The sequence below is a fragment of the Rattus norvegicus genome, chromosome X (genome assembly GCF_021556685.1).
Source record: "Rattus norvegicus strain SHRSP/BbbUtx chromosome X, alternate assembly SHRSP_T2T, whole genome shotgun sequence".
NCBI lineage: Eukaryota > Metazoa > Chordata > Mammalia > Rodentia > Muridae > Rattus > Rattus norvegicus.
Genome location: NC_141554.1, coordinates 8,725,373 through 8,750,395, shown reverse-complemented (window position 1 = coordinate 8,750,395; position 25,023 = coordinate 8,725,373). Strand labels below are relative to the sequence as shown.

The window sequence follows — 25,023 nt, the reverse complement described above, 5'->3', positions numbered from 1 at the left end:
TTCTATGATTTTGTTGAAGATATTTACTGGCCCTTTAATTTGGGAGTCTTCATTCTCTTCTGTACCTATTATCCTTAGGTTTTATCTTCTCATTGTGTCCTGAATTTCCTGGATTTTTTTGGATTAGGAGCTTTTTGCTTTTTTTTATATTCTTTGACACTTGTGTCAATGCTTTCTATGGTATCTTCTGCCCCTGGGATTCTCTCTTCTATATCCTAAATTCTGTTGGTGATGCCAACATGCTGTCTATGACTTCTGATTTCTTTCCTATGTTTTCTATCTCTAGGGTTGTTTCCCTTTGTGATTTCTTTATTATTATTTTTTTCCATTTTCAGATCCTAGATGGTTTTCTTCAATTCCTTCACCTGTTTGGTTGTGTTTTCCTGTAATTCTTAAAGGAATTTTTGTGTTTCCTCTTTTAGTGCTTCTACTTGTTTTCCTGTTTTCTCATGTGTTTTTTTAAAGGGAGTTACTTATATTCTTCTTAAAGTCCTCTTTCATTATCATAAGATGTGATTTTAAACCAGAATCTTGCTTTTCCAGAGTGTTGGGGTATCCTGGACTTGCTGTGGTGGGAGAAATGGGATCTGAAAATGCCATGTGTCCTTGGTTTCTGTTGCTCATATTCTTGCACTTGCTTTTCAACATCTGGTTATCTCTGCTGTTATCTGGTCTTGTTGTCTTTGACAGTGGCTTGACCCTCCTTTAAGTCTGTGTGTTAGTACCCCTGGGAGACCAGATCTCTCCTGCTGGGATCCTGCCACAAAGAGTTGTGCACAGGGTCAGTTCCAGGTGAAGACAGAAATGGGAAGGATCCTGCTCTACTCCTCCTCCACTCCTTTGTCCCAAGGACTCCAGGCAGGTCCCTAGGAGCAGAAGTGGTCTCACCTGTGCTTCCAAGCATGTCAGCACTCCTGAGAGACCAGCTCTCTCCAAGTGGGATCCAGGCACAGAGAGCTTTGGCACAGGTTCAGCATGGTTCACAGATGTCACTTTTATATCTTGAACTGTTTTATTCATTTCCTTCCACAAGGAGTCCACAGCTGAAGTTCTGCTACAAAGCTGGGGATGAGACTGGGGTTTTGTACTTATAGAATCTGAGAGAGAAGTGAAGATCTCCAGCTTCTCTGCTTCCCTAGCAGGAGTGGCCTACATGCTCCCAGGGAATACCTGATGAAATTGGGAACTAGGATAAAGCAATGTGTTTCAAAGTGTTTATGGAGTGGAAGAGATCTGTGGCCTCCACTGGAGGTGGGAGCAGGCCAAAAAGGGAGGCTGCAGCAAGTGTTCTACTTCAGAGCTATGGATTAATGTGTGAGGGGTTGGATTTGTACAAGCAGGAGAGGTGAAGATTTGCAGATAGCCTACCTATTTCCCAGGCTAGAGTTCCAGAAAGCCCTTTTCAACAGACAGGCCACTTTGGTAACTGTTTAAAGCACAGCAATATTTGCAGAGGAGTCAGTATTATCTTCTCTTCATCTTCACTAAACACCTCAAGTCACATTTTCTCCTTTTCTGCTTTTACAAACCAGATAGACAGGTACTGATTCTATGCATTCTCAATACTCAATAATATAACATAGATAAAGAAAACTATAGCTTAAACCACCAAGGTGCAACAGACTGTGGATTTCTACTAAGGCCAATCATTCTTTGTTTTTTTCCCTTTCCAGGTCAGTGGTTATAAACAGGTGAGCTCGGCATGCTGCACCAACACTGAAGAGGCTGCACAGTGGAGGCACTCTATCTCACTGTTAGACACTGGGACTGATTTGGTACCAACTGCTGTGCAAATCTGCTGGTCAGGAACATTACAAGCTGTTAAGCGATGACAAACACATTGGCTGAGATGAAGTTTCCAGAAAGGAAGTGGTGGTGCAATGTGGATATTTGTGACCATAAAATAGGAAAAGTTTTACTTCCCAGGCTTAACTTGGCTGGGCTTAAGCCATTTCAACAAGGCATTCTCACAACAAAGAAGAGATATGATCTGGTTCCATTTCATATCAGCAGATGTCTGGACAAAACCATCAATGTGACTAAGGGCCAAGTGCTACTATGTCTATCTTGATTAAGTTACTTCATATTAAATAAAAGGTCTGGCTGGTATTGTTTCCAAAAGGCCTCATCCAGCTCTCCTTCAATTAGCAGTCTTCCTATAGAACCATTTCCTAAACAGTTTTCCCTGGTGGGTAGGAGAGTTGTAATAAACTAAACCTTTTTTGTTTTCAAAATTTTCTATCTAGTTGTTTTTTAACTCTGCAGTTAAATGACTGTAGCATCATACTAATGACATGACTTTGGGGGGAGAGGGATAAGCAGATTTTGTTAAGTGGCTCAATTGTATGAATTCAATAAAGGCAGTCTATATAAAAGAGTTATAAGAACCATGAAGGAAACTGTATATAGGGTTCAAGAATTTTCCTTTTTAATTTGTATATGTGTGGGTGTTTTATCTACATATATGTCTGTGCGCCATCTGCAATGCCTAGTTCCCATGAAGGCCAGAAAAAGGAGTCAGATCCCTTGGAACTGGAGTTACAGATGATTTTAAGCTTCCATATGGGTGATGGGAATCAAATCACAGTCCTCTGGAAGAGAAGCCAGTTCTCCTAACCACTGAGCCATCTCTACACCAATTGGATTCAAGAATGTTAGCAGTCATCCTGTAAAGTTACAATGTCAAGTTTATACCTGTCAGTCTCACAGATTCAGGTTGCTAACTCCTGGAGAGCATTCTTCAGGATTCTGCACTCAAAGCCTGTAAGACTCTTAGTGGGAATAGGAGTCCTAGGCTAAGGCCAAGTTTAAAATGTTTCTTTAATTCTAAAAAATCTCCAAAAGATGTTACCACTGATTTTACAGACCCCACCGTCAACCCTGTCTGTGCAGTTGAAGCTGGTCTCAAACTTGTCCCTGCCTACTAAGTGTGGCATTACAGGTGTGTACCAGTATGTACAGATGACACCTTATTCTTCCTTTTCCCTATAGCTTTATGTGTATGTGTGTTTGCCTGTATGAGTTTATGTGTACCAAATTTGTAAATGCTGTCAGAATCCAGAAGAGGTCATTGGATCTCCTGGAACTGAAGTTACAGGTAGTTATAAGCTAGTCTATGTGGGAGCTTTGAACTGCTTCCTGATCTTGTACAAGAGTAGTAAGTTGTCTTAGCCACCGAGCCATCTCTCTCACTCCCGTGATACCCAATTCCAAAGCTGAAAATTTAATATCTAACTCAGGGATTGGCAAGGATTTTTTTACTGAAAGGTCAGACAGTAAATAGTTCAGGCATAATGTGCAGTAGAATCTGTATCATGACTGCCCAGCTCCCTCACTGTAACATAAAGCAACTCGATAGCATGCTAAGCAATTGCCAATAAAACTTCATTTACAAATATAGGCTGTGGGCTAGAATTGCTTACGGTCCAAGTAGATCTTGCCAAGTATGGTTTGAATGAATTCCCTAGAGGGAAATAGTTCCAAGAATGAAGTAACTTCTCAGTGAGAAAAAGAAACATAATGGACATAAGGTCACCCTGTATACACATAGAAGAGGGCACTCTGAAAACACACAAGTCATTAGCTCAGCCAGTTAATCTTTTTATTTTGAATTTTATAAAAAAAGAAGCTTAGAGAAAACACGTTAAGTATCAGTAAAAGACAGGAAACATGAGGCTAGCTTTACAATAGCAATCTAAACAGCTCTAGGAAGGTGCAAGTAATCGTTGAGGGGCAGAGAGCACAGCAAGGCTCCTACTGCAGTTTTCCCTATTGCACAGAAAGGTTGCAGATAATTCCACATCTTTAATTTTCACAGTTAAAACACACTTTGTTATCTTCTATAAAATTCTCCCCAAATACACTATGTCAGCTCTTTATAAAAAGTTCCCCAGAATGTCCCATCATTGCAATGTTAAATTCTCCCTATTCTACTTTAGGAATTTTCTTTCCAGATAGTCAATTAATCTTTATGGTCTGCTCATTTAATTATTTTAGTGAGCACAGTAAAACATGCCCAAAAAGGAGGATTAGGTGGATTTAGGCTAAAAAGAAAAGAAAACCTAGGAGGCAACGGACCTGCTGTGAAGTTACACTTTAAGCGAATGCTTTTATTTAACGTATACATCCACAGATTGACTATCCACAAAATGGAAAAGCATCCTCTGTTCCTCTAAGGCCTGCAAGTGGAGTCATCAAAATCATCCCCAAGACACCCATGCAGTTATCCATGAACACAAGGACAGTTGGTTTCTGAAAGTGCTTTCAAAAACAACCTTCAGGGCTTCAAGCAAGTCTCTGCTTCCTTTTCAGTTTCAGGGTTTTTTTTTTTTGTTTGTTTGTTTGTTTTGTTTTAGCACACACAGGCCTAGACAAATTTCCACTGGCCAAGAGTTGAAGGTGGACTGGGACTGGGATATTCTCTTGTGTCCTTCTAATGGTGACATGAGACGAAGATGCCCTATGCTGTGTACTCTCATTTCTACTTCAGGCCTTCTCAAAAAGCAGCACAGCCGACAGACCCTCCTTGTAATGTTACCCAATGCTTGGGTGGACAAAACATGGCTGCTCATATGTTCCTAATGGGCCACAGTTATAGCATACATATAGCATACCCTGCTTAGGAAAATAAAATGAACACTAAAAAATTTTTGATTTTACTCTTCATAATTTGTCAACAATTGGTGATAAGGTGTATCTTCTACTTCAATAAATGTTTATGAAAACTGAAAGTGGAAAAATGTTGTTTTTAGGTCCTGTTTTGAAAGTATTGTCAAAAAATGGTTTTATGGTTTGACATAAGCACACTCATTCCTATGATACTCCTCTATGGATTATTCAAACCAGGTTTTAATGGGGGGGGGTGTCATTTTAGGTATCAAAGAGATAAAGGCAGCATTCCGATATATTGTTTCTAAAGTAAACTCTTGGCTACTAGATTCAACTTACTACATCAGAAGACAGCAGCTGATGCTAGCAAGCCAGTCTCACTTAAAAACAACAAAAGAGCTCCCATTCAGCACGCATGAGACAGACTGCCCCACCCCAATCGAGTCAACATCAAAAGGCAGGTGTGAGACTGTCAAACCCATGTGCCCCAGTGTACTGGCTAGTTTTTCCGTGTCAATTGACACAAGCTGGAGTTATCACAGAAAAAGGAGCCGCAGTTGTGGAAATGCCTTCATGAGACCCAGCTGTAAGACATTTTCTCAACTAGTGGCCAAGGTGGGAGGACCCAGCCCATTGTGTGTGGTGCAGTCCCTGGACTGGTAATCTTGGGTTATATAAGAAAGCAAGCTGGGCAAGTCAGGGGAAGCATCATCCCTCCAGTAAGAAACATCCCTCCATGGCCTCTGCATCAGCTCCTGCTTCCTGACCTGCTTAAGTTCCAGTCCTGACTTTCTTTGGTGATGAAATAGCAATGTGGAAGTGTAAGCTGAATAAACCCTTTCCCCCCCAACTTGCTCCTTGGTCATGATGTTTGTGCACTAATAGAAACCCTGACTAAGACACCCAATATAACTATCAGTTTAGCAAGGTGCCACCTTAGCAGCCCTCCCTGCAAATGACATTTTAGATAGATGATGCTGTCAGCTCTTAGCTACTTTTATTCTCTTAGAACTTATACTGAGAATAAGGCAGGTTACACAATTGTCTTCTGATCTCAGTGGTGTCTCTGTACCTGAGAACCAGTGGTTCACATTAAATATATGACATGATTACATTCACTCCCACTGGAGACAAGGCAGAAGATAATCTATGCCAGAACAAATATGAGGCAGATCTTTGCCCTGGATGGAGTAGCTCACTTACAGCTGAGATAACTTTTTTTTTCTCAAAAGAGATCTTATTTGTCTATGGAAACACAAGGCATTTGGAGGTCTAGGGGGTCCAACCCAGGGTGCTCCTTGCTGTTTGCTTAATAAGACACTTGATATCATAGTGTGGTTTGTTTGGCTCCAGGGCAACATGGTCATCCTAGGAAATACTGGATGATTGGAGTTGATATGCCCAGTCTATGGTGTTGCACAGAAGAAACACACAGCTTCCTTTAAGTGTGGGATTTCCTTCTCTAGGAAAGCTTAGGATTCCGAGTAGTTCCCACAGGATTATGAAAGGGAATGAGTGGGTCTTTACATTCTTTCTGTTAGAGCTATATCATTTCTGGTATGTGATGATAGTTATCCCTCCCTATGGTGCTAGCAGTAAATGGGACCACTCTTATTCTGCAGAATAAGACATGGGAACTAAAAGAACAAAGTTTGCCCACAAAAACGGACTACTAATTTCATTCCATATTGAACTGAAATGACAGCTTCCCAGCATCTTTGTGTCTGAATATGCAGCAGCTTGATTAGTCAAAGACAAATCCTCCCTTTCCTACCCACAAGTTAAAATGAAGATGAAAAGTTTGAAAGTCCTCTATGTGAATACTCACCCTCCTTTTCTCCTTCAAGTCTATTTTCATATAGAAGACAACCTTCAATTCTGACAAATGATCACAAAAGTTCTACAGTGACTTAGTCTGCATTAGTAATCAGTTTGGGGTGTTTTTGTCACTAACTATTACAAAATAAACAATCACTTAACTTAGTAGGTCATTCCTTCAACTAAGCATCCTTTCGAACAGGATTCCTTACAAACTTTATCTAAAAGGCTCTCAATCCTTCTGCATTCCATTAACTGTCATCTCCCTCAAGTCAGAATGAACATGTGTGAAGGATGACTTGGATGACTTCTCAGACAAATGTGACCATTGCTCAGCAATTCCAATCTGGCAACAGGCAGCTGGCTTTGAAGTAGGCAATTTATGGGCTTGGTGGCATCCCACTTTTCTTCATGCAATCTGGGAACAACACTTTATTGTATTCTACAAGTAGCTTCATTTTTGTGGGTGACTCCTGGGAAGTCAGGGTGAGTCTCTAGATTTTGTAAGCAAAGATCAGGACCATGTATCAAAATAATTCACTTTCATTCACTGAACAAAGACTCAAATAATCAAAATCCTAGTTTTCTTGTTGTCTTGGCAATTACCAATACTTTCATATTTTACTGTGTCAAAGTAATGAAGATTATAAGACCCTTTAAGAGAAACACAACAGGATTATGCTAAGACTAGGCTGCTAAGAGGGTTAAATGTCACTAGTGATGTCCTAGTGCTTGTGGGGCATTATTCTTTCCTGTACACAACAAGAAAAATACACCATGTTACAAAAGCATCTTTTAGAAACTAGACAACCAAAACTGCTAGCACTGTAAGACATGGGAAAAAACTCTTTCCAATATTTCTTTCATTACTTTACCTACTTTAACATAGGCAATGTATGATAGCTCATCCAGAAAGAATTTAAACCAAAATGCTACATTTCAAACCATGTCCATATTAAACTGGTGCAGTAGCCTCTCTACCAAAAAAATGACCTCTCTTTACATGGCACTCAGCATTAAAACACACAAGTTCCTAAACTTATAGAAAACAGAATTTTTCTACCAGGTTATGTTCCATTACTTTGTTCCCTTTTCCTCATGCAGCAACTAAGATTGCATATATGCATCAGTTCAATGTCTGACATTCTTTTCAGGTCTTAAGACTTCTACAAAACACAACTGGCCTCACCAATGCTAGAGAAACAGGCAGCTCCAGTATGTCGCTTTGGTGCCTGTACTGCTAATAGGACTGCAGAAGGTGGTATTGACTCTGCAGCTCTGGGACCTTGATGGAGATGTTTTATCACAGCAACTGTTCTAAGAGTTTCATTGCTATAATGGGCTTATCAGATATCCCAATGATGGAGACTGGATGAATGTGATGGTTCCAGGTCTGATGGCAGAAGGCAAAAGTATCTCTCAGTATACCTAGGAAATAAAGATGTCTTAAACAAGCTTATTCTCAATGGCAAAGGCCTTTCTCACTTAGTATACAAAAAAGAGAATATTGACCCTTCCATATCTTGATCAAGAGTTGACTACATTTTCATTAATTACATGGAGAATCCAAGAGTTAAAGGACAAAGAAAGAATAAAGTATAGTTTCTGTTTTAAACTCTGGGTGAGCTGCTCGTCCCTCACAGGAGAAACCTTGTACCTTAAGAAAATGTGAAAACGCTGAATCTGAAGCTGGGAGGTGCTGTGGGTCATCTGCAGACCTGCTAAGCAACTCAGGGAACAACTAGAATCCTCCAGGAGGGAAGTGCTAGACTTCAGGGGAGGGAGGCTTATAATGAAGGAACAAGAATCTACTGAAAATGTAGAAAGATGATGTACAGAATTTACAAAGTACATGTTGCAGGCTAAGCTATTTAGCACACCCATACAGAGAACAAGGGCACGTCTATATAAAGGCCTGTTCTCTCAACTTATTATGAATGAGAAGAATGAAAATCAATCACAGTCATTATGAATTCTTCGAGGAGAATGGATGTAAACATAGGCTCCCAGAGAATGGGCAAAACAAAAGTGAGGTACAAAAAGGAAACTATTCATCTGAATGATTATGAATATCATCAGCAACAAATTCTAATGGAGAATGTTGAATTTCTCCCCCTTAAAAGGAAACACAGAGAAACAGCAGATGATACAGGGAATTACCTGACAGAAGACCATACTAGGGAGATGGCCAGACTGATCATGTGGGGCCTTTCCCATAAAATCTTGAGAGCGCAATTTAAAAGCACAAGAAAATGGTAGAAAATATTGAATTTTCATAGAAAACTTGATAACCAAGTCACACAGTGTATGATGAGAAGATTTGAATGATGAAACTGTATTTTCATGACAAGACTGAACATCCAAGAAACTTGGGAAGCTGGAGTTAGAGATTCAACAATGTAAAGAATTGATCAGAAGAGCAGCATTTCCAGCAGCTGCTCACTACTGCTTGTGACACTGCTACAACTTCACCACCATGAAAAGAACTTTTAGGCAAATAAGTTTTACAGATGTTGGGTTTCATCTGGGATTGAAGAAAAAGGCATTCTATGAAGAAAAAGCCAGTTGGTTAAAGCAACATTTTAAAAATAGTACTGTTTTTGACCACTAGAACTCAGATGATGTGAAACTTTGTAACACTTTCTTGAGAAGCTCTGATTTGGAGAATCTTAGGGCAATTCATTGTCCACAGCAAAGGAATCCCCATAGTATGTCCAGAAGTTCTCCCATTCACAGGGTAAATCTGATTAAACCTCATCCTGCTTCTACTTCACACTTTAGGCAGACATAATCTATCAGAACATAGCTGAATATATCAAACATAATTCCTGAAGAAAGAAAAGTCAGGCTGGAAGAAAAGGTTCAAACTCAGAACTGGAGCATAGCAACAAGACCTGGTCCACAGGAAGGTTGCTGCAGTGGATGCTCCTTGACCAACACCAACTCACACACAAAGAGATGACTCATCTTCGATTCTTGGATTTATCAAATTTCACAAAAGAAAATGTGGTCAAAATGCCCGTTACCTAATAGTTTTAAAAAGTCAGATTTGGGTTTTTTTGTTTGTTTGTTTTCTTGTTTTGTTTTTGGACTTTCCTGTCTATTCTGAAAGCAGAAATACTAACTCATTTAAAAAGCTCTGGATATGTATTTTTAGTAACAAAAGTTCAGGTTGAAACAAAGCACCAGAATGATTTTCATCTTCTAGGTGTTGAAAATAGTAACAATGGGGAAGTAATTATAAGTATTGAAGTTTTTGTCATAGAAATAGTTGGCATTGGAAACTCAGTGTTTACTTGAACATACATATTTTCATAATTTATAACAAAGCAAGTTCCATATTCTATGTAGTGTGATTTTGGAATTATCTCTTTTGGATGTTTTAAAGTAAAATTTATGTAAAATAAAAATAAAGACTTCCATCTTTTCTTTTCTTTACAGGTTATTTTTCACATTAAAATCTCTTTCCTCAAACTATAGTCTACGGTCTCTTCTGTTTCTTGCTACCTAATCTTCCCCCAGAAAACAGCAATATCTATGTTACCTTAAACCCTGTGGTGGACACATCTCAGTTCATATCTGATACCTTCTAGACAGTGGGCTCACATGGTAGCCTCAAAAGTCAAATAAGTATTGCCATGATATCATCAGCAGTTTCCTAGTACCTCCAGTCCTCATTTAATGAAAACAGAAGAACAGAACATGATTTGCCTTTGGTTTTAAACATTTCAGTAACTCTTTTATAAAGATTTCCAGAGAAGGAACTAGACTTCTCCCCCCACCCCCGCCCACCTCCATATTGAAATGCTCTTGGAAAACCCCTGTGCACATACACACAATTTTTGCAGTGCTGGGGTAGAACCCAGGGTCTGGTGAGCTACAGCAAGTACTCTAGTACTCTCCCACTGAGCTAAGGCCCCAGCCTATGGACATACTTCCTAATCCTCAGTCTAGGAGCAACACAAGTAGAATAGGCAAGACTGTGACAGGAGGATGATCTGGTGCAACGCCAGCATCTGGCACCACTGGAATTCTGATCCCACTTTCTTTCTTCACTGTCATTTGTCTAACATGTCCTCCCAACTTGATGTTTCTTGGGCCAGCTAGACTGGCACTATAGCGTAGCGATGAAGCCCCTTATCCAACCCACCATGCTCAGATGCTACAGGAGGATGAAGTGAGAGACCATTAAAGCATGCTATTGTTTTGTTTAACTCTGAAACAGTGTACTACTATGTGAAAAAGTGGGAATAGGTCTACATTTGTCTTTAATTTAGAGACACTTCAGCTTCGTCATCTGAGTCTTGGGTTAAGTTTTGAGTGGTAAGAGAGTTTCAAGCCCCGTTGAAGCAAGCATTAGTTTTAACACAGTCAATGTAACATATCAAACACACTGGGGCATTTGACCATCCTCACCCTTATGAGAGCCTCCCTGATCCCTCAGGATTTATAGGTAAGTCATGCATTTTCCTGCAGTGGAAACACAAGGGGAGTTCCCCGGCTGGAAACCTTCTGGTCTCCCATTCCCAGGTCTCGCTCAAGCACTTCCTCAGAGCTGCTTTTTGTTCTCCGACCACACTCAAGACTCGTGGAGGCTGTGTAGGAGCTTGAGGAGCCATTTGCTGTCACAGTGCTATCTCCATAGGTCAAGGTGAGGTCACCTTCCGTCAGGATGAAATCAGAGTCATCTTCTCGCAGTGGCTCTTGGTTCTGAAAGGTACAGACAACAAAAGGGGAACCTGAGATTTTCCAGAGCTGTGGCCAACCTAACCCCAAATTCTTATATCAAAAAACCAAGGACTTGGGAGGCTGCGGAGATGGTGCAAAAGTTAAGAACACTTGCTTCTTTTACAAAGAACCCAGGTTCAATTCATAGCACCCAAATTAGGCAATTTAGAGTTGCCTGTGATTCCAATTCTAGGGAATCCAAAACCCTCTTCTGGCCTCTGTGTATACCTGTACATATTTGCTCATATACATACACACCTACTCAGGTACACAAATACATATAGACATAAAAACATCTCTATTTTTTTTTGAAAAAGGATTTTATGAACCCTCTCACTGAACCTGGAGTCCACATATTAATTAGGTTATTAATTAGGTTACAGATATGCACCATCGAGCCCAGCAATTTATGTGAGTACTGGGGATTCAAACTCAGTTTCTTATGCTTGTGTGGTAGGCACTTACTGACAAGCCAACTCTGTCATAATGGTTGTCTTTCTCTAAGGGGGATGAGGAAGAGCACACACTGCATAGCAGCACTGGATTTCAGATTCACCATGACTTGGTAGATGCAATCTTTGTTCTCAAAGGAAGGATGTGACATCTAAGAAACTGCTGCTTTCATCCTGAATCTTTGGGTACAGTTGCCCTTATCTATGATCCCAACTATGCTAGCTTTAGCATACATACTCCTTTCTACGAATGTGTGCCACCTTTCCTGACCCCACTGACCTGTTTGAACTTCTTGAGAGCCCTTCTTCCTCAGACCTTGAGGTAGCCTTCTGATATCTCATCATTGGTTAAATCAACTGCAGATTATTGACTATTTGGAGACCCATCTTAAAGTCTCAGATTTGTCAACTACTAATCAAAGGGCCACGGACAGCCTGAGTTATCCCTAAGATTGTACTTTCCTCACTATATTGCTGCAGCATATGCTCCTTTGCAATGTGCTGAGAAGGAAACAAGCCTTTGGCAGCTATGAGGCTGAACACAAATCTAAGAAGATATTTTCCTTCAGTTAGGTAATGACTCTATCATCTTGGGATGGTGGGAGAGAGATGAAAGAGGAGGAAGCTCTGTCTTCCTTTCTACTGCTTCACTGTTGACAACTGCTTGCTCTCTCCCTGCCACCCACATTGGGAGCTCAAGTTCAGCCATAAAACATCCACAGCAGGAGCATTCTTTTCTAACTATGATGACTCCATTTCTAGCACTGGAAAATGGTAAGACAGGACCTAAACAAGCCAACATAAACTGCTTGCAAGGAAATCCTTAATTTGGTGTGCTGCCTTGTGGTTTATGGTGTATCTTGATGAACTTTATTTAATGCTCACATCAGCTGATACTAGTAGGCCCATGATACAGATAAGAAAATGGGTTTAGTGGTGTATTGTTCTTCAATAGCCTGTGATAGCTTGAAATACAATCTGATCACTTGGATTCCCAAACACAGCTACCCATACTCAAAACATTGCCAAAAGCTTTTTGTGTTACTGTGCCATACGATTAAACACACACACACACCATTTCTAATTGTATTTGATGAGCAAAATTGCTAGATCTGGAGTTTGGGGTGTGGCATTTCTTCCTAAGGAAGAGACTACCATTTGAGTAGCACCTTATAGGCTTTACTTACATCATACACCTGGGGACTGGTCAGACATCGAGCCATCAAGCCACACCAGGCTGGGAGAGTGGTGGTTAGTGGGGGACCACTGTGGGTGAGAATTGGCTTCAAGTAACTTTAAAAGGGAAATCAAGGAAAATGGCTGCAATTAAAGTAATACACAAAACATATGCCTTTTTAAAACCCAGAGTAATAAATTGTCTGGCATTCTGCCACAAGTCTCCCACTCTCATTCTTTCAGTACAACACAGAAAATCCTTACAACCATAGGAAGAAAAGATGAAACTCTACCTCAGTGCCATCTAAGTGTACATGCATAACTCTCAGGGTAGTGACTTCTAATAGTCAGTTAAAGAAATGTCAAATTAATTCAAGAACAACAGCACACACCTGGAATCCCAGCACTTGGAAGTTTGGAGCAGGAAGATAATGATCTTAAAGTCAGTATGGACAACACTATGAACATCTCTCAAATAATAAAACTCCCAAAAAATCCAAACCAAGCAGGCAAGCAAACAAAAAGAACACCAAGCTTGGTGGTGGTGCTGCACACCTTTAATCCTAGCAATTGGTAGGCAGAGGCAGGTGGATCACTGTGAGTTTGAGGCCAGCCTGGTCTACAGAGCTAGTTCCAGGACAGCCAAGGATGTTATGTAGAGAAACCTTCTCTCGAAGGAAAAAACAAACAAAACACAATGGATTCATCAGAGTACATTGCTTACTAATTTGTTTCTTCTAAGCAGAAAACTGAGGTATACTTCTAGTTGTGAACTATTTAACTCTTTTTTTAATTTTTTTTATCTTTATTAACTTGAGTATTTCTTATTTACATTTTGATTGTTATTCCCCTTCCCGGTTTCCAGGCCAACATCCTCCTAACCCCTCCCCCAAGAAATAGCTCTCTGTTAAAAGTTGGAAACAAGGGCTTAGCTGAAGCTCATTGCAGACAGAACGAGCTGCAGACCCCACAATCTGAAGGTCTCCCAGGAGATCTGCTGCACCCAGGGCAACAGGTAAATGACCCACCCAAACAACCCAAGCAGCATGGACCCCAGATGTAGGACTCCCCTCTGCTCAAACTCCACCTCCCTTCAGGCCCACACCTTCCACCAGGGTAGATCATCATCTTGTCTGCCCTTTTGAAGACCCCACAGTCTGAAAGCCTCCCAGGAGATCTGCTGCACCCAAGGCCACAAGTCTCCCAGGAGACCTACAGCAACACAGGAGGCAGAATCCAGAATGAGACATCCAGGCCAGTTAACACCAAAGTTAACCAAATGTCAAGAGGCAAGTGCAAGACCACAAACAACAAAAGCTAATATACTTTGGTACCATCAGGACCCAGTTCTCCTACCACAGCAAGCCCTGGGTACCCCCCAACACACTAGTAAATCAAGAAGCTGACCTAAATTCCTATCTCATGAAGATAATAGAGTCTTTTAAAAGGGGGATATAAGTAACTCACTGAAATAAATACAGGACAACACAGGTAAAAAGGTAGAAGCCCTTAAAGAGGAAGCAACTAAATCCCTTAAAGAAATACAGGAAAACACAATCAAAACAGGTGAAGGAATTGAACAAAGCGGTCCAAGATGTAAAAGTGGAAGAAGAAACAATAAAGAAAATTCAAATGGAAGCAATCCTGTAAATGGAAAACATAGGGAAAAACTCACGAATTATAGATAAAAGCATCACCAACAGAATACAAGAGATAGAAGAGAGAATTTCTGGTGTAGAAGATACCGTAGAAGATATTGACAAAGAAAATTCAAAGCGTTAAAAAAAAAAAAAAAACTCCTAACAGAGGACATCCAGGAAATCCAGGACACAATGAAAAGACCAAACCTAGGAATAATAGGAATAGGGGGAAACAAAGATTCTCAGCTCAAAGTACCAGAAAACATCTTCAACAAAATCATAGAAGAAAACTTTCCCAACCTAAAGAAAGAGAAGGCCATAAATGTACAAGGAGCCTACAGAATTCCAAATAGATTGGACCAGAAAAGAGAATCCTCTCATCAGATAATAATCAAAACACTAAATGCACAGAACAAAGAAAGAATATTAAAAGCTGTAATGGGAAAAAGACAAGTAACATATAAAGGCAGACCTATCAGACTTACACCAGACTTCTCAATGGAGACCCTAAAAGCCAGAAGAGCCTGGACAGATGTCATGCAGACCCTAAGAGAACACAAATGCCAGCCCAGGCTACTATACCCAGCAAAATTCAATCATCACAGATGGAGAAACCAAAATATTCCATGACAAAATCAAATTTAAATAATATCTCTCTACCAATCCAGCCTACAGAGAATTCTAGAAGGAAAACACTAACACAAGAAGGTTATACTAACACAAAAAATATACTAAAGAAAAAACTAGAAATTAATCATCTCATAACAAAACCAAAAGAAGTGAATCACAGACACACAATGCCACCTACAACAACAAATATTAAAGGAACTAACAATCATCTGTCCTTAATATCTCACAATATAAGTGGACTCAATTCCTCAATAAAAAGACATAAACGAAACAGACTGGATAAGCAAGCAGGATCCAGCATTTTGCTGCATACAGGAAACACACATCAGTGACAAAGACAGACACCACTTCAGTGTAAAAGGCTGAAAAAAAGTCTTCCAAGCAAGTGGTCCCAAGAAATAAGCTGGAGTTGTCATTCTAATATTGAATAAGATAGACTTTCAACCAAAAGTTATCAAGCAAGATGGGAAGGACACTTCATATTCATCAGATGAAAAATTCACCAAGAAAAAGTCTCAATTCTGAATATCTGTGCCTCAAATACAAGGGCACCCACATTCAGAAAAGAAACTTTATTAAAGCTCAAAGTACACAATGAACCTCACACAATAGTAGTGGGAGACTTCAACATCCCACTCTCACCAATAGACAGGTCATTGAAATAGAAACTAAACCAAGACACAGTGAAACTAAGAGGTTATGGAACCAAATTGATCTTACAGATATCTATAGAACACTTTGCCCTAAAACAAAAGACTCACTAATAAGTGAATATTAGCCAAAAAAGTATAGAATACCTAGGATACAATCCACAGAACTCAAGAAGGTTAACAAGTAGAAAGGCCCAAGTGAGGATACTTCAGTCTCACCTGGGAGGGAGAAGAAAATAATGAGAGGCAGAGGGAAAGAGGGAGCTGGGTGAGAGAGAGGAGGAGGAGAGGAAAAGGGTATGTGACCAGGTATTCGGGAGGGGACGCCTTGAGGGCCAGCAAAATGAATGGAAATAAGCAATGTGGGGGGATGGGAGGTGGAGTGACGCTCTTGAAAGTACCAGAGACATGGGAAGTGAGAAGCTCTCAGGACTAAAAGGGAGGGACCTTAGATGAAATGTCCAACAGTGGGGAGATGGACTCTATGAGTAGAAAGACAGTGCATTAAGTGGAGGGATGGGGTTGCCAGCCCATAGTCAAAAATTCTGATCTGAAGGGATAGGGGGACTCCAGAGGGGAAATCAGGAAAAGGGATAACATTTGAAATGTCAGTAAAGAAAATATCCAATAAAAATTCTGACCTGTAGGTTGATGTCTTTATGTAGGAAAGCAGGTACAGGATAGAACAAGGTCTGTCATTGAATGAGAAGGAAGGATGAGAACAAAGTTTTAGAAAAAGGAGAAGGAGCTGAGAGAACATGGTGGCAGATGTTAAGATTCTCTGAACATAGATACAAGTTGTTATGAATATTTTTCAGGGATGGGTGTGTAAAGGATTTTGTGCTGTCTAGATGGGCAAATAATATCTTATCAATTGGATCAGAGGATATTGTGTGGTGTGTTCTTTCATGTGGCAACTTAATTGAGTTCAAGAGAAGGTGCAGTGAAGGGATGCACCAAGCCCGCCACAGAATTGGGATGTGGATGTCTGGCGTGGTAACAACTGGCTAAGGGAACTGTGAGTGAAAGCAGCATGGCAAGGTGCCACACTGGAACAACTCATAAACTTCCCGGGTTAGAGAGTATGTTGGGGGCAGTGTCGAGCCTCTGAGATAAAGATACCCTGCAGTGCCATGCAGTCCCATGGGTGTGGGCGCTAGAGCTGGACAAAAGGGTGACATGTGGCCCTACAGGTGCCTGGACTAGTGCAGGATAAAAGGTTATCAGTTTTGCTGTTGTTGTTGTTGTTGTTGTTGTTGTTGTTGTTGTTGTTGTTGTTTAAGATTTACCACAACACTGACCCAGAATTGTTCCTTTCTTTTTTTTTTTTTTTATTAACTTGAGTATTTCTTATATACATTTCGAGTGTTATTCCCTTTCCCGGTTTCCGGGCAAACATCCCCCTCCCCCCTCCCCTTCCTTATGGGTGTTCCCCTCCCAACCCTCCCCCCATTGCCGCCCTCCCCCCATAGACTAGTTCACTGGGGGTTCAGTCTTAGCAGGACCCAGGGCTTCCCCTTCCACTGGTGCTCTTACTAGGATATTCATTGCTACCTATGGGGTCAGAGTCCAGGGTCAGACCATGTATAGTCTTTAGGTAGTGGCTTAGTCCCTGGAAGCTCTGGTTGCTTGGCATTGTTGTACTTTTGGGGTCTCGAGCCCCTTCAAGCTCTTCCAGTTCTTTCTCTGATTCCTTCAATAGGGGACCTATTCTCAGTTCAGTGGTTTGCTGCTGGCATTCGCCTCTGTATTTGCTGTATTCTGGCTGTGTCTCTCAGGAGAGATCTACATCCGGCTCCTGTCGGTCTGCACTTCTTTGCTTCATCCATCTTGTCTAATTGGGTGGCTGTATATGTATGGGCCTATGGTCACTTGATTTTTGACAAAGGAGCCAAAACCATCCAATGGAAAAAAGATAGCATTTTCAGCAAATGGTGCTGGTTCAACTGGAGGGCAACATGTAGAAGAATGCAGATCGATCCATGCTTATCACCCTGTACAAAGCTTAAGTCCAAGTGGATCAAGGACCTCCACATCAAACCAGACACACTCAAACTAATAGAAGAAAAACTAGGGAAGCATCTGGAACACATGGGCACTGGAAAAAATTTCCTGAATTGTTCCTTTCTAAAAAGAACTGTGGGGACAAAAATGGAGACGAGCCTGAGGGAAAGGTGATCCAATGATCACCCCAACTTGGGATCCATCTCAAGGGGAGGCCCCAAAGCCTGACACAATTACTGAAGCTATGGGGCACTCACAAAAAGGGGTCTATCATGACTGCTCTCTGAAAGACCCAACAAGCAGCTGAAAGAGTCAGATGCAGATATTTGCTCCCAACCAATGAACGGAAGCTGCTGACCCCTCTGGTTGAATTAGGGAAAAGCTGTAGGAAGCTAAAGAGGAGAGCCACCCTGGAGGAGGACCAGCAGTCTCAATTAACCTGGACCCCTGAGATCTCTTAGACATTGGGCCACCAACCAGGTAGCATACACCAGCTGAGGTGAGGCCTCCTAAAACATATATGACAGAGGACTCCTGGGTTTGGGTTCAGTCAGGGAAGATGCACCTACCCTCAAAAGACTGAAGGCCCAGGGAATTGGAAGACCTGGTTGTGGGGAAAACATCCTCTTAGAGACAGGGGGAGGAAGAATGGGATGAGGAACTGTGGGAGGGGATCTGAGGAAGGGGGAATGGCTGGACTGTTAAAAAGTAAAAGTAATACAAATTTTAAAAAAAACGCATGCTTCGGTGTGGATGTGGGCCCCTGTTAGGCAATTATTTTTCTCCTGTCTTTATCTTAGAAGGTAGCAAGACCTTTAATCTCTATCATGTCAAGGATCAAGCCAGAGTTGCCACACTGTTTCCAGCCTTGGGCACATCAAAGATAAGCCATTTTGACTGAAATTGAGACAGTTTAGAACAATTTCCTTTAAAAATATGTATTTGGATACATATACATTTTCTTAAATTGTATTCATATTTTGTTATCATACAAGTGATGTGTTTCTTTTATTAAGATTTATTTATTTTTTTATTAACTTGAGTATTTCTTATATACATTTCGAGTGTTATTCCCTTTCCCGGTTTCCGGGCAAAAGTCCCCCTCCCCCCTCCCCTTTCTTATCGGTGTTCCCCTCCGCATCATCCCCCCATTGCCGCCCTCCCCCCAACAATCTAGTTCACTGGGGGTTCAGTCTTAGCAGGACCCAGGGCTTCCCCTTCCACTGGTGCTCTTACTAGGATATTCATTGCTACCTATGAGGTCAGAGTCCAGGGTCAGTCCATGTATAGTCTTTAGGTAGTGGCTTAGTCCCTGGAAGCTCTGGTTGCTTGGTATTGTTGTACATATGGAGTCACGAGCCCCTTCAAGCTCTTCCAGTTCTTTCTCTGATTCCTTCAACGGGGATCCTATTCTCAGTTCAGTGGTTTGCTGCTGGCATTCGCCTCTGTATTTGCTGTATTCTGGCTGTGTCTCTCAGGAGCGATCTACATTCGGCTCCTGTCAGCCTGCAATTCTTTGCTTCATCCATCTTGTCTAACTGGATGGCTGTATATGTATGGGCCACATGTGGGGCAGGCTCTGAATGGGTGTTCCTTCTGTGTCTGTTTTAATCTTTGCCTCTCTATTCCCTGCCAAGGGTATTCTTGTTCCCCTTTTAAAGAAGGAGTGAAGCATTCACATTTTGATCATCCGTCTTGAGTTTCATTTGTTCTAGGCATCTAGGGTAATTCAAGCATTTGGGCTAATAGCCACTTATCAATGAGTGCATACCATGTGTGTTTTTCTGTGATTGGGATACCTCACTCAGGATGATATTGTCCAGTTCCAACCATTTGCCTACGAATTTCATAAAGTCATTGTTTTTGATAGCTGAGTAATATTCCATTGTGTAGATGTACCACATTTTCTGTATCCATTCCTCTGTTGAAGGGCATCTGGGTTCTTTCCAGATTCTGGCTATTATAAATAAGGCTGCTATGAACATAGTGGAGCAAGTGTCTTTTTTATATGTTGGAGCATCTTTTGGGTATATACCCATGAGAGGTATAGCTGGATCCTCAGGCAGTTCAATGTCCAATTTTCTGAGGAACCTCCAGACTGATTTCCAGAATGGTTGTACCAGTCTGCAATCCCACCAACAATGGAGGAGTGTTCCTCTTTCTCAACATCCTCGCCAGCATCTGCTGTCACCTGAGTTTTTGATCTTAGCCATTCTCACTGGTGTGAGGTGAAATCTCAGGGTTGTTTTGATTTGCATTTCCCTTATGACTAAAGATGTTGAACATTTCTTTAGGTGTTTCTCAGCCATTCGGCATTCCTCAGCTGTGAAATCTTTGTTTAGCTCTGAACCCCATTTTTAATAGGGTTATTTGTCTCCCTGCGGACTAACTTCTTGAGTTCTCTGTATATTATGGATATAAGGCCTCTATCTGTTCTAGGATTGGTGAAGAACTTTTCCCAATCAGTTGGTTGCCGTTTTGTCCTAACCACAGTGTCCTTTGCCTTACAGAAGCTTTGCAGTTTTATGAGATCCCATTTGTCGATTCTTGATCTTAGAGCATAAGTGTTTTCTTCAGGAAATTTTTTCCAGTGCCCATGTGTTCGAGATGCTGCCCTAGTTTTTCTTCTATTAGTTTGAGTGTATCTGGTTTGATGTGGAGGTCCTTGATCCACTTGGACTTAAGCTTTGTACAGGGTGATAAGCATGGATCGATCTGCATTCTTCTACATGTTGACCTCCAGTTGAACCAGCACCATTTGCTGAAAATGCTATCTTTTTTCCATTGAATGGTTTTGACTCCTTTGTCAAAAATCAAATGCCCATAGGTGTGTGGGTTCATTTCTGGGTCTTCAATTCTGTTCCATTGGTCTATCTGTCTGTCTCTGTACCAATACCATGCAGTTTTTATCACTATTGCTCTGTAATACTGCTTGAGTTCAGGGATAGTGATTCCCCCTGAAGTCCTTTTATTGTTGAGGATAGTTTTAGCTATCCTGGGTTTTTTGTTATTCCAGATGAATTTGCAAATTGTTCTGTCTAACTCTTTGAAGAATTGGATTGGAATTTTGATGGGGATTGCATTGAATCTGTAGATCGCTTTTGGTAAAATGGCCATTTTTACTATATTAATCCTGCCAATCCATGAGCATGGGAGATCTTTCCATCTTCTGAGGTTTTCTTCAATTTCTTTCTTCAGAGTCTTGAAGTTCTTATTGTTACAGATCTTTTACTTGCTTGGTTAAAGTCACACCGAGGTACTTTATAGTATTTGGGTCTATTATGAAGGGTGTCGTTTCCCTAATTTCTTTCTTGGCTTGTTTCTCTTTTGTGTAGAGGAAGGCTACTGATTTGTTTGAGTTAATTTTATACCCAGCCACTTTGCTGAAGTTGTTTATCAGCTTTAGTAGTTCTCTGGTGGAACTTTTGGGATCACTTAAATATACTATCATATCATCTGCAAATAGTGATATTTTGACTTCTTCTTTTCCTATCTGTATCCCCTTGACCTCATTTGTTGTCTGATTGCTTTGGCTAGAACTTCAAGAACTATATTGAATAAGTAGGGAGAGAGTGGGCAGCCTTGTCTGGTCCCTGATTTTAGTGAGATTGATTCAAGTTTCTCTCCATTTAGTTTAATTTTAGCAACTGGTTTGCTGTATATGGCTTTTACTATGTTTAGGTATGGGCCTTGAATTCCTATTCTTTCCAGGACTTTTATCATGAAGGGGTGTTGAATTTTGTCAAATGCTTTCTCAGCATCTAAGGAAATGATCATGTGGTTTTGTTCTTTCAGTTTGTTTATATAATGGATCACGTTGATGGTTTTCCGTATATTAAACCACCCCTGCATGCCTGGGATGAAGCCTACTTGATCATGGTGGATGATTGTTTTGACGTGCTCTTGGATTCGGTTTGCCAGAATTTTATTGAGTATTTTTACGTCGATATTCATAAGGGAAATTGGTCTGAAGTTCTCTTTCTTTGTTGGGTCTTTGTGTGGTTTAGTTATAAGAGTAATTGTGGCTTCGTAGAAGGTATTCGGTAGTGCTCCATCTGTTTCAATATTGTGGAATAGTTTGGATAATATTGGTATGAGGTCTTCTATGAAGGTCTGATAGAATGCTGCACTGAACCCGTCTGGACCTGGGCTCTTTTTGGTTGGGAGACCTTTAATGACTGCTTCTATTTCCTTAAGAGTTATGGGGTTGTTTAACTGGTTTATCTGTTCCTGATTTAACTTCCGTACCTAGTATCTGTCTAGGAAATTGTCCATTTCCTGCAGATTTTCAAGTTTTGTTGAATATAGGCTTTTATAGTAAGATCTGATGATTTTTTGAATTTCCTCTGAATCTGTAGTTATGTCTCCCTTTTCATTTCAGATTTTGTTAATTTGGACACACTCTCTGTGTCCTCTCGTTAGTCTGGCTAAGGGTTTATCTATCTTGTTGATTTTCTCAAAGAACCGACTTTTGGTTCTGTTGATTCTTTCTATGGTACTTTTTGTTTCTACTTGGTTTCTTTCAGCTCTGAGTTTGATTATTTTCTGCCTTCTACTCCTCCTGGGTGTATTTGCTTCTTTTTGTTCTAGAGCTTTTAGGTGTGTTGTCAAGCTGCTGATATATGCTCTCTCCTGTTTCTTTCTGCAGGCACTCAGCGCTATGAGTTTTCCTCTTAGCACAGCTTTCATTGTGTCCCATAAGTTTGGGTATGTTGTACCTTCATTTTCATTAAATTCTAAAAAGTCTTTAATTTCTTTCTTTATTTCTTCCTTGACCAGGTTATCATTGAGTAGAGCATTGTTCAATTTCCACGTATATGTGGGCATTCTTCCCTTATTGTTATTGAAGACCAGTTTTAGGCCGTGGTGGTCTGATAGCACACATAGGATTATTTCTATCTTTCTGTACCTGTTGAGGCCCATTTTTTGACCAATTATATGGTCAATTTTGGAGAAAGTACCATGAGGAGCTGAGAAGAAGGTATATCCTTTTGCTTTAGGATAGAATGTTCTATAAATATCTCTTAAGTCCATTTGGCTCATGACTTCTCTTAGTCTGTCTAAGTCTCTGTTTAATTTCTGTTTCCATGATCTGTCCATTGATGAGAGTGGGGTGTTGAAATCTCCTACTATGACTGTGTGAGGTGCAATGTGTGTTTTGAGCTTTAGTAAGGTTTCTTTTACGTATGTAGGTGCCCTTGTATTTGGAGCATAGATATTTAGGGTTGAGAGTTCATCGTGGTGGATTTTTCCTTTGATGAATATGAAGTGTCCTTCCTTATCTTTTTTGATGACTTTTAGTTGAAAATTGATTTTATTTGATATTAGAATGGCTACTCCAGCTTGCTTCTTCTGAACCATTTGCTTGGAAAGTTGTTTTCCAGCCTTTCACTCCGATGTAGTGTCTATCTTTGTCTTTGAGGTGTGTTTCCTGTAGGCAGCAGAATGCAGGGTCCTCGTTGCGTATCCAGTTTGTTAATCTATGTCTTTTTATTGGGGAGTTGAGGCCATTGATGTTGAGAGATATTAAGGAATAGTGATTATTGCTTCCTGTTATATTCTTAATTTGATATGAGGTTATGTTTCTGTGCTTTTCTTCTCTTTGTTTTGTTCCCAAGATGATTAGTTTCTTGCTTCTTCTAGGGTATAGCTTGCCTCCTTATGTTGGGTTTTACCAATTATTATCCTTTGTAATGCTGGAGTTGTAGAAAGATATTGTGTAAATTTGGTTTTGTCATGGAATATCTTGGTTTCTCCATCTATGTTAATTGAGAGTTTTGCAGGATACAGTAACCTGGGCTGGCATTTGTGTTCTCTTAGGGTCTGTATGACATCTGTCCAGGATCTTCCAGCTTTCATAGTTTCTGGCGAAAAGTCTGGTGTGATTCTGATAGGTCTGCCTTTATATGTTACTTGACCTTTTTCCCTTACTGCTTTTAATATTCTTTCTTTATTTTGTGCATTTGGTGTTTTGACTATTATGTGACGGGAGGAGTTTCTTTTCTGGTCCAATCTATTTGGAGTTCTGTAGGCTTCTCGTATGCCTATGGGTATCTCTTTTTTTAGGTTAGGGAAGTTTTCTTCTATGATTTTGTTGAAGATATTTACTGGTCCTTTGACCTGGGAGTCTTCACTCTCTTCTATACCTATTATCCTTAGGTTTGATCTTCTCATTGAGTCCTGGATTTCTTGTATGTTTTGGACCCGTAGCTTTTTCCGCTTTACATTATCTTTGACAGTTGAGTCGATGATTTCTATGGAATCTTCTGCTCCTGAGATTCTCTCTTCCATCCCTTGTATTCTGTTGGTGAAGCTCGTATCTACAGCTCCTTGTCTCTTCTTTTGGTTTTCTATATCCAGGGTTGTTTCCATGTGTTCTTTCTTGATTGCTTCTATTTCCATTTTAATTCCTTCACCTGTTTGATTGTGTTTTCCTGGAATTCTTTCACGGATATTTGTGACTCCTTTCTATGGGCTTCTACTTGTTTATTTATGTTTTCCTAGAATTCTGTCAGGGATTTTTGCAATTCCTCTCTGTAGGCTTCTACTTGTTCTCTAAGGGAGTTCTTCACGTCTTTCTTGAAGTCCTCCAGCATCATGATCAAATATGATTTTGAAACTAGATCTTGCTTTTCTGGAGTGTTTGGATATTCCATGTTTGCTTCGGTGGGAGAATTGAGCTCCAATGATGCCATGTAGTCTTGGTTTCCTGCAGTTGCCTCTCGCCATCAGATTATCTCTAGTGTTACTTTGTTCTGCTATTTCTGACAGTGGCTAGACTGTCCTATAAGCCTGTGTGTCATGGGTGCTGTAGACCTGTTTTCCTGTTTCCTTTCAGCCAGTTATAGGAACAGAGTGTTCTGCTTTCGGGCGTGTAGTTTTTCCTATCTACAGGTCTTCAGCTGTTCCTGTGGGCCTGTGTCTGGAGTTCACCAGGCAGGTCACTTGCAGCAGAAAAGTTGGTCTTACCTGTGGTCCCGAGGCTTAAGTTTGCTCGTGGGGTTTTGCTTATGAGCTCTCCACAGCGGCAGCAACCAGGAAGATCTGTGCCGCCCTTTCTGGGAGCTTCCGTGCACCAGGGTTCCATATGGCGTTTGGTGTTTTCCTCTGGCGTCAGAGATGTGTCCAGAGTGCAGTCTCTTCTGGTTTCCCAGGCGTGTCTGCCTCTCTGAAGGTTTAGCTCTCCCTCCCACGGGATTTGGGTGCAGAGAACTGTTTATCCGGTCGGTCCCTTCAGGTTCTGGCGGTGTCTCAGACGAAGCGGTCCTGCTGCTCTTGGGCCCTCCTCTATGGGAACCTAGAGGCCTTATACAGTTT

General features: G+C 40.8%; 2 protein-coding genes across 5 annotated transcripts in view; one reads left to right on the top strand and one right to left on the bottom strand.

Moving 5' to 3' along the window:
* Chst7 (carbohydrate sulfotransferase 7) overlaps positions 1-2,377 on the top strand; it is a 36,568-nt gene extending 34,191 nt beyond the window's left edge. Inside the window, exon 2 of the mRNA NM_207600.2 lies at positions 1,674-2,377. The gene's annotated coding sequence lies outside the window, so the exon portion shown is untranslated. The remainder of the gene's footprint in view (positions 1-1,673) is intronic.
* Positions 2,378-3,584: 1,207 nt separating this feature from the next.
* Positions 3,585-25,023, bottom strand: part of Slc9a7 (solute carrier family 9 member A7) — a 180,668-nt gene continuing 159,229 nt past the window's right edge. The window contains exons 16-18 of one of the 4 annotated variants that reach the window (XM_087599840.1): positions 12,794-12,899; positions 10,843-11,136; positions 3,585-7,854 (exon numbers count right to left, since the gene is read on the bottom strand). In XM_087599840.1, the coding sequence (XP_087455966.1) occupies positions 10,885-11,136; positions 12,794-12,899 (358 nt within the window). In that variant the 3' untranslated portion in view covers positions 3,585-7,854; positions 10,843-10,884. Of the gene's footprint in view, positions 11,137-12,793; positions 12,900-25,023 lie in introns of all 4 variants that reach the window. The other 3 variants (XM_087599842.1, NM_001401002.1, XM_087599841.1) reach the window with 3 other exon arrangements.